General features: G+C 43.3%; 1 protein-coding gene across 2 annotated transcripts; it reads right to left on the bottom strand.

Moving 5' to 3' along the window:
• Positions 1–214: 214 nt before the first annotated feature.
• On the bottom strand, positions 215–4,973 carry Crnn (cornulin). Of its 2 annotated transcripts, XM_063281596.1 has the most exons (3): positions 4,917–4,973; positions 2,726–2,876; positions 215–1,991 (listed from the first exon to the last, which is right to left on the bottom strand). In XM_063281596.1, exons 2-3 carry the CDS (start codon positions 2,861–2,863, stop codon positions 552–554), a joined length of 1,578 nt encoding a protein of 525 aa, XP_063137666.1. In that variant the 5' UTR covers positions 2,864–2,876; positions 4,917–4,973; the 3' UTR covers positions 215–551. The 2 variants fall into 2 exon arrangements, with proteins under 2 accessions (XP_063137666.1, NP_001414358.1); NM_001427429.1 differs by lacking the exon at positions 4,917–4,973 and having other exon boundaries at positions 364–1,991.
• Positions 4,974–11,069: the final 6,096 nt, after the last annotated feature.

The following is an 11,069-nucleotide window of genomic DNA, read 5'->3' as shown; positions in this document are numbered from 1 at the left end:
TAGTTGTCCTTTTGAGGGCTACTACAAATAAGCATCTTTATGGAAGAAGACATCCCTGACCCATCTCTGCCAAGTATACAGTGTGCTCTCTCCTCTATTTAGCTCGTTCTAACTCAGTCTTCCTTGAGAGATGAGGCTATGTTCAGTTCAACATCAGAACTCTAGAGCTCTCAGTTTGTCACATCAGTAGAAACTATTGAATAACACACTGAAACCAGCTGCTAAGCCTTTATTGATGCAATGGACCGATAGCAGAGATAAAACAGCTTTGAAACCCCCTGAAAGTTGGAAGAAATTCAGTGCAATGAGATGACCTCCTCCATGGCTTCCTGTTCCTGAGAGTAGCAGATAAGAGAGGTGAGTTTCTGAGAGCACCGGGCAAGAGAGGTAAGTTTAGACAAGAAATCACCTTGTAGAAATGATTGCTGAAAAAGAACCAAATGAGAAGAATCATAGCTGTCCAGTGAAGTGCTGTGACAGGGCAGCACAGGACAAGGCAGGCCAACCTCACTGCAGCTGTCTTTTGGTATGGGCACTGGAGTCAGGAGAAGTCATGGCTGCTCTGTCTTCAGGTACGAATATAATCCCTTGGCTGTGATTCCTTTCTTCTCCATCTGTGCTGTATCCTGGCCCTGAGCTGAAGGAGCACCAGAGTGCAGGCTGCCTGGATCCTGGCTTCGGATCACTATTTCTCTTGTGTGGTCATTGACCCACTCCTCTCTAACCACTGTGGGGCTTCTTTCTCCCTGCCTTCCTGCCAGACTTGGGTGATTGCTGTTCCACGGTTGTCTTTCTTTAACAGTGTCTATCTCAGTCTGGACCTGTCCTAGCACTGGCTCTCCTGTCTCATAGTTGCTCACTGGTGTCCAGCTTTGCCCCATGCATGACTGTGTCTGCATTTGTCCCTTTTCTTGAGCCACTACTTGTCGTGCAGAATGGCTCCCATTATGCTCCAAAGTCTGGGCATCTGATCCTGCCTGTGTCTGGCAGTGTCCTGTTCCCACCTGTTCTACCTGATTGCTTTCTTGCTCATGGATCTTGGTTCCTCTGTTTTGGCCACAGATGGAAGCATGAGTCTGGATACTGCCATTTTCTTCCTGCTGGCTCCTGCCTTGTTCCATTGTCTGAGTGTGCGCCCGAGTATATGACTCTGCCTGTGCCTGGTGGTGTTCTTTAGCAGTCTGGCTTGCCTGGTTCCTATCTTGGCCACGAATCTCAGTCTCTCTGCTCTGGTCATAGATAGATCCCTGTATTTGGATGTTGTTTTTTCCTGTCTGCTGTCCCCAGCCCTGTTCCACCGTCTGGTTGTGTATCTGAGTATGAGACCCTGCCCGTGTCTGGTAGTGTTGTGTAGAAGCTTGGTCTGTCTGACTTCTGTCTTGGGTAAGGCTGTTTGTTCCTCTGTTCTGATCACAGGTAGATCCCTGTGTGTAGAAGGTGCCTGCTTGGGTCTGAGTTGTGGATTCAGTTGTGATCTCATCTGTCTGTTGGCTGATCTGTGGTTGTCTCTCTGATCTCTTCTGTCCGATGCAACTCTTGTCTTCTATTTTTGGGGTCTGTTCCACTGGTCCTGTCACTTGTGTTTGCTGGCTTATCATCTCCTGTGTCTGAGACTCAGCCTGCCTGTCATGACTGCTGACCCATGTAGGGTAGCTGTCCTGATGCTGGGTATGTGTCCCCACCCTGTCCTGTCCTCTAGAAGCCTGATCTCTCTGTCCACAACTGCTGTTTTCACAGTGCTGTGCTGCTCCATCCTTTGCCACTTCAGCACCACCCCTCTGTCCTTGCTCCAGCTCTTTGGAAGATCCAACATGGCAGCTTTCAGACTTGTCAGACATGCAAGCACCCTTAGGACTCTCATTCAGTGTCTTAAAGCAGGCACGGGCAACTTTAAACACCAAGACCAAGAATTCCTTGAATTCTACAGTTCCTGTGTTATCTTCATCCAACAGGTGCAGAACTTCATCCACAGTTGCAGGATCATGGGGCTTCTGGGGGAGAGATGAGGCCAGGTCAGCACTGTTCTTCTAAGTAGAATATGGTCACATCAATTGCACTCAACATCCTGGCTCCATCACCGGGATGTTTCATGACTTGTGTCCTTTGTTGTAGCATCTCTCTTACTCAAGGGTAGCTAACACCTTTTGTTATATAAATCCTTGATTTCAGATCCGCAAAATGATTGACAGGTAAAGATGTGTTGAAAGAACGCATGTGCTCATTATGCAACTGTCTGGGCTTCTGGCTCCTTCTTTTGACTGCTCTTGGCACTTTGTCTCTGGCACCAACTTTACAGGGAGTATACCAGGAACATACCCCATGATATTCCAAAAATGTTCCCATGATGGGGAGTCCCAGCAGGACAGCAGACTGTGCTAAGCATGCATGCACCTAGTACGCCAGCAACTACTTTCCCTTTTGGGCCATTTGAAGAATCTGTTCTTGCCTGAACTATCCCCGAGAGTCTTTTTACTTTGTCTTGCAGTTAACACGAATTAAGGCAGATGATCAGATCCAAGAATCTATCCTTTCTGTAATAATCTCAATGTGTCATCTATTGTGACCTTTGTCCTCCATGTTTTTCATGTCTGCTGGTACAACTAACAGAGGCAGGATGCTTGAATTTGGCTACTTGCTTTTTACATTCCTCAGGTGCGAGCCCATGCAGGTAAGCACGCCTTAGCTATCCTTATCATGCCTTTCCCTTCCACCCCACATATCATACCACTATGACGTCGGCAAACTCATATTCCAGAAGCCTCTTCAGCTCCTGCTTCGTGAGTACTTTGCAGCCACCCTCTGACCTGGCATAGCACCCGAAGGCTTCGATGATCCCATGGATATTTCGCAGCAACTGAGGCATCTTTGAAGCTATGCTGGAAAATATGAAAATGCTTTTTATGGGCACCATAGTCAGCCCCTGATGTTTCCACACAGTATGCCAAGGCCCGGTCCTTTCATTGTGTCTTCAGCTGTGTTTGGGTTTCTCCACCTTCCTTGTTCTTCTCCTCAAAATGTACTTTATGATGGGAAGGAGAGTCACTCAGACCATGGAAATTTCTGAGTCAACATTTAATGCCGGGTTCCACCACCTACCTGCTTTGCTTGTCCATGCCTCAGTTTCTTCACTGTGAATGGAGCTGATACTAGCACTTACTTCAGAGAGGTATCATAAAGGCTTTAGGAGATAATTCATAAAAAGCACCCAGCTGATGCTTGGCTTATGCTAAGTGGTAGCTATTAAGTGTCATCATCATTATCATTATGTACATATACACATATATAATTTGTGTACAACTATAGGCATGCACTGCTAACAAAGCACTTTCCTGTGTAGCATAGCTATGGTCCTTATTATCACTACTATTTCCATAGGTGGGGGAAAGGCTGAGAGGAGATAGATTTGTGAAGGCGTACACGATTTTCTTTTAACCATAATGCAGATATTTCTATTTCTTTAGTATATACTTATGGACAGTTTTTTTCTTCTTCCTTCCTTCCTTTCTTTCTTTCTTTCTTTCTTTCTTTCTTTCTTTCTTTCTTTCTTTCTTTTTTTTTTGCCTGTCTCTAGAGTGTTAGTGTTTTACTGGAAACATTAGAAAACATTAAGTACACACAGTGATTAGACCCTCCAAGGGTCCAGCCCTACCTTCTCAACTTTCCTGGAGAAGGGATTCAGGAAGGAGAAGAAAGTGAGCTGCACATGTTGGAGAGAATAGGGTTAGGGGTGCCATTCTCGAGTAAGAGGCCTTTTAACTGAGAGTCCAAGATGCTCTCTGCCTTCAATCCTGAGAGTGTCAGAGAGGTCAGTTTCCTTAAGAGACAAGTAGTCCATTATATCTAAACCAATGGTGACCTGTGATGGATGGTACCCAGCCGAAAAAGAGAACTTGGATTTCCATTACACAGGAATTTGGAGGTAGGTGAAGGGGAAGATGGGTGTGACTGAATGAGTAAGAGACATGTGTGTTAGAAGATTTAGAGAGACTGGGAAGGGGAGAGATGTCAAAGGTGATAAGGTTCAAGGACAAAGAGACAGAAGCTTGTAGCATCTAGAAAACCAGGGAAGGGACTTTGGCGAGGAAAAGGACAATTGTGGGGAGAGGATGGCATGGGTAGAGAAGAAAGTAGTGAGGGGAGGAAAGAGGCCTGGTTCAGGAAAAAGAAAGTCGGTGTGGTCAGAGGATTGAGAAAGTCTAGACCCCAGGGGAACTGTGCAGGAACAACTTTTCTACTGATCCAGGAGTCAATAACTCTTTCCTCTGTGTGCCTCAGGGCATATAACTTCAAATACTTCCCTATGTTTAAAAAAAAAAGACAGACTTTAGTCATGACCTATACATAGTGAAAAGAAAAACAAATATCTTTTTAGTGATTATTCAGCTTCTTAGAATCAATCTACGAATTCATGTTGCCTATATATCAACTTGAAGGAAGGAAGGGCTGGAGGAAGGAAAGAAGGAAGGAAGGAAGGAAGGAAGGAAGGAAGGAAGGAAGGAAGGAAGGGAGGGAGTAAGTAAGTAAGTAAGTAAGTGCATAGCCCCTTCCTCCATAAGGCAGCTTGAGCTTATTGTCTGGGTTGGCAGAAACAAACCTTCTACAGCCTTAGAAAGGAAAAGAAAAGTTATGCTGATCCAAGAAGGTGCGTGGGTGGTAAGCGGCTCCATTGCTGCTGCCGGTGTCATCTAGTGAGAAGAACTGCAGGCTAGACTCATTTGAGAAGAGAAAGCTGTGTTGCTTCAGAAGAGCATTTCCCAAGCACTCTGGCTTTAGCCTGCCTGAGGCTCTCAGGGGTACCTTCCTACCTCCAGCTAAGCACCAAGACCTGACAACTCAGATCTGACAGCCCTGGATTTATGAGCTCAGCTTGCCAAGACATTGAAAATGAGCAAGAAGCTCTTCTGGAGGGAACTTACCTAATGCCCGGGCAGGATGGGACAAGTTTCTGTTAAGCAGTGTGTAGAGTACTTGTCAGAGGAACAAGACCTTTTATAGAGGATTTAATGGCTCTCGTATGTATTTTAGACAGGATGTCTCCACCCTACGAGCAGGCTTGATTCATCCAAGGTTCAGCCCAGCCCAGCCCCACCTCCTTTCTTCTTCAGGTCACCTTCTGACCCAAGACTGCTTTTCTCTAATTAAAAGCCCTTTCTACCACATTTAGAGCTGTCTCTTGCTGTGTCTGTCCCCCTTATGACTAGGAGGCCCCTTTCCAATGAGCTGGGCTCAGCAGTACTTTACACAAGCCTGAGATGCTGGAGAATATGATGTATCACCTGCAAAGACATAGAAGTCTGTTTCTTTATTCAAGCGTTTGTTCAAGAACATATCCATTTATTGAAGATTATTCTTTTCGGAGTGTTTTTATTCTGCTGATACTGCTGCTGTTACTTACATGTGTTCTAAGTTCTCCTTTTAGAGTTACTCTTCATACCTAGTTTATGAGCTCCTGAAAGATCTTGGCATGTCTCTGTATATATGCACACATGAATACACACAGGCATGGAGGCTAGAGTTAAACCTCAGATGCCATTTCAAACACCTTCCACACTCCACTTTCTTTTTCTGAGCCAGTGAAATTAAACAATTATCCTAGACTGGCTGGCTAGCAATCTCTAGGAATCTGCCTGTCTGGTGCTGGGATTGCAAGTACACACCACCCATCATTTCTTATTCTGGATTCTGGGGATTGAACTCAGGTCCTATTATTTTAAGTTAAATACTTTACAGACTGAGTTACCCTCACGCCCAAGTTGTGGTCTCAATTTAAAAAAAAAAACAAATGACATATTTAGGATTGGAGAAATCCAGCAGAGGAACTTGGTTTTCCTGGTAATCAGCACAGAACATAGGATAAATCTGTAACTAAAAAGATTTTTAAGACTGTTTTATTTATTTATTTATTTATTTATTTATTTATTTACTTTACATCCCAATATCACTCCCTCTCTCCCCAGTTCCTGCCCTGAGATTCATCCCCATTTCCTGTTCCCTTCTTCTCTGAGAGGTGGAAACCTCTTGGTATTACCCTACCCTGTCACATTAAATCAGTACAGGACTAGGCACCTCCTCTCCCATGGAGGCCAGACAAGGCAGTTAGAACAGCATCCACAGGCAAGCAGCAGGGTCAGGGACAGCCCCCACTCCAGTTGTTGGGGGACCAACATGAAGACCAAGCTGCACTTCTGCTATGTATGTGGGTAGTTCCTAGGTCCGACAAGAATCAATCCCTGATACTATGAATAATACTCTGCTATGCTTGTAGACAGGATCCTAGTGTAACTGTTCTCTGAGAGACTCCACCCAACAGCTGATGAAAACATTCAGACAGCACAGCTAAACATTAGATGGAGCTCAAAGAGTCTTGTGGAAGAGTTGGGGGAAAGATTGAGGGATCCTAAGAGAATAGGGACTCCACAAGAACACCAACTAACTTGGAGCATTGGGGACTCACAGAGACTGAACCACCAACCAAAGAGTGATCTCAATTTTTATTCAAATAAAAAATAAATCACATTCAGCTCTGAGTAGATAGTATTTTACAGCTGGTAAGAAAAGGGTTTAAGGTGACTATGCATGGTCTATTTACTGGATAGAAGAAAACCAGTGGCCCTGTGGATGTAAAAGGCAAGGCCAAAGAAAAGAATTCTTCATAGTGACTCATACAAACCCATTTCCTCAAAACTTCACACCAATATTCAAGGTGAAAGTATCAATCAGTTCAGTCTGAGAAAGCATGGGGCTTTCTTAATGGGTTATCTTCCTGTGGATTCTCTGCTGTCTTATTTCATACTCACTGTCTCTGGGCTACAAGAAGAATATATTTGTCAACTGTATATGCATGAACACACACACACACACACACACACACACACACACACACACACACACACACACACTGGAGGCCATTGTACACAATTCAGTGGACTAAACATCATTTATTAGGTCAGGTGTCTCTTTCAACCAACATAGCATCAGCTGTCAGATCACCATTGGTTAGTAGAAGAGAAACCATGTCTTCTCTCAGGCTGGGTGGTAGACGAATTTTCACCCTGAAGATTCTTGACTGGTCTGAATATCTGTCATCAGGACAGCAGTCACAAACCCTTTCCTTACTGAAAGACTGCTCACCAGCCTTACCTTCACTGATGAATCCACAATGGTTAAGTGCTATGGCTGGAGGGTGTGCATTGATACTGTATCCTCAAAGTAATAAATAGTGCTAATTGATTTTCTCTAAAAGCATATTCTGAAGACTGGCTGCTTATACCTTCATGATGGCAGACTTAAATTACCACAGTGAGAGCCAAAATGACCTCAGGCTATCCTTAGTTCTTCAGCAGTCATTTATCCTCCACCCCTGTATCTGACATCACCCCATCTTTACTTATAGATTAAGCTTGAAATATATTACTAAGCTTGACATGTGCAGTTTGTACCGACTCGGAAGATAAGGATGTCATCAGAGCACACACAAACTGTGTTGCAGAGCTTTCCTTGCCTTGCTTCTTACCCACTTGCATCACATCCATCCATTTGTTCAGTACATGTGATTTGTAACTCTTGGTTGTTTTAAGTCTGTAAAATGTCTGAGTAACTTCCACAATGGAACATGTTACCTGAAAGCACCCTGATTGGTGCTATGGGGTCATAGCCATTCATGTTTAAGAATAAACTATTGCCTTTGGAACAAAACTTTTTTCTATGTCTAAATCCAGAACATTCCCTGATTCTTTTCTTTGCTTTAGAAAAAAGTAAAACATTTTTACAGATCAGAGAGCTGGTTCCAGGAGAAGCTTGCATGAAGAGACTTTGATGGTGCTTGTTGCCAAGACAAGTTGGGAAAGAAAGGGGACAGAGACATAGTTCTTGGAAAGGAAACAAACAAAACAAAACAAAATAGTCAACAGTCTGGACCTCCATTATCCTCTCCCCAATTGTATCCTTATCTCTCCAAAGCACCCTGTAAAGAACACCCTAGAAACTCAGTAAGTAGCTCAGAGTCAGCGCTGAAAATACCAGGAAGGATTAGGTAGATGCCTGAGATAGTTCTGATGACAGGAGTCTGGTGAGTTAGGATTTGTCACTTCTGAGTCTAATCCCTGACTGACAGAAGTGCTGGCCCTGTTGTTTCTCAGCTATAATCCAGGCAGCCCATATGGATTAGCACATTTGGCATCCTTAGTTTGATCATGAAAGCTGTAATCTGCCATTTCTGGGACTCTAAATCTCTCAGTCTCCATAAAGACCTTTTCTGGGAAAAGAAGAAAATTCACAGCAGGAGCTACTTGGAATAAGGGGAACTTCCTTCTGCTGCATAAAAGTTCTTCTCATAACTTTAGTGTCCTGGTGGTACAGAAGGTTTGTGACTCACAGATATTTTTCCCACTGTCATTTCCCACTCAACTGCCTTCTTCACCTCCTGCAAGCCTTTCTGTTTTAGTGCTTCCTTTCTATTGCCTATATGCAGAGACCTTCCTCAGCAAATGTCACCGCCCCCTCTGTGTTGTGTTTCCAGATTGTCCCAATCACATGAGATTGTTCCCATGCTTGGAAGCTTTCTCACAGCACAACACTCCTGCTGGTGCATATATTTACAGCTTTTGTGTTACCATGCCATCACTACCATTAATCGTTTCTCAGTTTCTTTCCAGAGTATACCTTCCTTTGGAGAACAAAGGCAGTCTGTAGTAAATGTGACAACTTGAAATGGAAGCCTGGTCCATTTTTCAGGGAAGTGTCACTGATACATGAAGACTAGGTGATCTCCAGGTTTCCCCTGCACTAGAGTTACTGGTTCCTATCCCTGTGTTCATGGGGTAGAGCAGAACAATTCTGTATTTGAGACAACAAGTACATCCCAGGACCAAGTCAAGGAGAATCTCCAAGGTATACCTGCATTAGGATAGACTGGATTTGTGCTAGTTTGAATTCTATAAAACCAGCAATGTTCTCTACTAGGGCTCTATTAGTCAAACACTTATCCCTCCCATAGAACTCTCCAGGATTAAAGGTAATGACTGATAAAGCTGTCTGAGATACAAAGAAGCATTGAGGGTATGTTAGCCCCTCCTTTTCCCAACTTGTACTCCTCTTCCTATGTCTTTCTGTAGAACTTCTGAGTCCATTCTGAAGGCCACTGGGCATTTTCTAAACTTACAGATTTATTTTTCTGTAGATCACATTTACCAGGCTGCTACTGGTGAGATGAAAAACACACAGGCATTGTTTTTGTCCTAAGGGGCAGAGACAGATCCAACATGGGACTGACTACATGGTTTAATAAACCTCAATTTCCTTATCTGTAAATGACACACTCCTTGCTTATACCAGTTGGTTATGGTCAGGTTATAACATACATCAAGGGGGCATGTAAATAGGGTAGCCAGTAAAGATTTTGCCATGCAAACATGGGGAGTTTGAACTTCAGAATTCATCTTTAAAAAGTATTCTCTAAGTATGGTTCTCTTGGATGCCACTTGGGGTGAAAAAAGTTTATTTCAGATTACAAATGCCCATCATGGAGTGAAGTCAGGATAGGAACTCAAGGCACAAACCTGGGACTGGGACTGGGACTGATAGAAAGACATGAGTGAGCAACACTGCCTGTTATCTTTCTCTCATGGCTTGTCCAGCCTGTTTTCTTATACAAGCTAAGGCTACCTGCCCAAGGTGGGTTTGCCCACAGTAGACAGGTTACCCCCATATCAATTGTTAATCAAGAAAATTCCCCACACACTTGCCTACAGGCCAGTTTGAGGACCTCAATTCCTCAGTTTTGGTTCCTTTTCCCAGGTGACTCCAGTTACATGAAGTTAAAAAAAATTAATCAACACATATGCATTGTTATTATATAATAAATATTATACAGTATATAATAAATATGTATTATGTATAATAAATGTGAAATTACATTATAAACTGATGAACCCTAAACTGTGCCTAGGCTATTTATTACTGGCATCTAACATAATTGCATTTCTGCCTTTTGCTTGCAGAAATGAAGAATATACACAAGATTAACAGTCGCATGGCTCACACATTCTTTTTTTTTTTTTTTTTCGGAGCTGGGGACCGAACCCAGGGCCTTGCGCTTCCTAGGCAAGCGCTCTACCACTGAGCTAAATCCCCAGCCCCTGGCTCACACATTCTATACTTTAAAAAGCAACTAACAAGTAATTTGTACAAAAGCACAATTCCAGAATAATAAAAATCTAAAGTTAATGATAGGTGTCATTATTTGCAAGTTAGTCACAAGTGAAATTGTAATTATTAAAGAAAGATAAAGAAGTATTATTCAATGCATACAACTTTTGTGTCTGTATAACTAGACACAACTTAAAATGATCCTGGCTCATTAGCAGCAGATTGAGACTTTCAGAGATTGTGTTTGGTCTTTTGGGTGCCTGGTCCTCCCATCTGAGAGCTTCAGGCCTGTAATTGCCAAAATGGAAGTTTCAGATGCTTGGAGAGCTTCCCAAATATACCAAGGGGCCCAAAGATCATGTGCCAGTTAACTAGTGAATGCTGTGTATGGACATGGTACCTGAGTGTGCCATGAGGTTGGCAAACGTATGCTATGGAAATGGAAGCAATATCCAAGACCACAGTCATTTGTCCCTACATAATCAAGCATGAGCCTGACTGCTGGATCTGAGACTGAAGGAAGCTGCTTCCCAGCAAGGCCTAGAAGACTGGATGGTGCCAGTGCTGGGCGCTAGCATAGTAACAGAAACCAAGTAGTCCAACAAAGCCTGCACTCTACAGGCAAAATTCTGTTTGAAATGGATGTCCAGATCAATGGGTATTATAAGACCCAGGACAGGAAGTATGTCCATTTGCGGGGTCCTGGCAAAGACCCTGTTTATCTATTTTATGCTCGTGTTCATCCACTGACAATGGAACTGTGGCTCATTGTGAGGCTCAGGAGCTGTTCATTGTGCAGACTGTAGTGATCACTAGTATATCTTTAACACATTGATAACCTCACTTCTCAGATCCCAAAGTGTTCTCAAATACTGGGAGGTTTTTTTTACTATCCCTATGTTTCATAATTAGGACTTAAGTTT

Source organism: Rattus norvegicus, chromosome 2 (assembly GCF_036323735.1).
Source record: "Rattus norvegicus strain BN/NHsdMcwi chromosome 2, GRCr8, whole genome shotgun sequence".
Taxonomy (NCBI): Eukaryota; Metazoa; Chordata; class Mammalia; order Rodentia; family Muridae; genus Rattus; species Rattus norvegicus.
Note: the sequence above shows the minus strand (reverse complement) of the source record. Positions and strands in the feature narration are given on the sequence as shown.

Bases quoted from the DNA above. Each gene is read 5' to 3' on its own strand.
- Crnn (XM_063281596.1), bottom strand. From the start codon at position 2,863: ATGCCTCAGTTGCTGCGAAATATCCATGGGATCATCGAAGCCTTCGGG. The intron at 1,992-2,725 runs GTATGATATGTG...TCTCTCCCCCAG, and splicing joins AGTTTGCCGACGTCATAGTG to AAGCCCCATGATCCTGCAAC.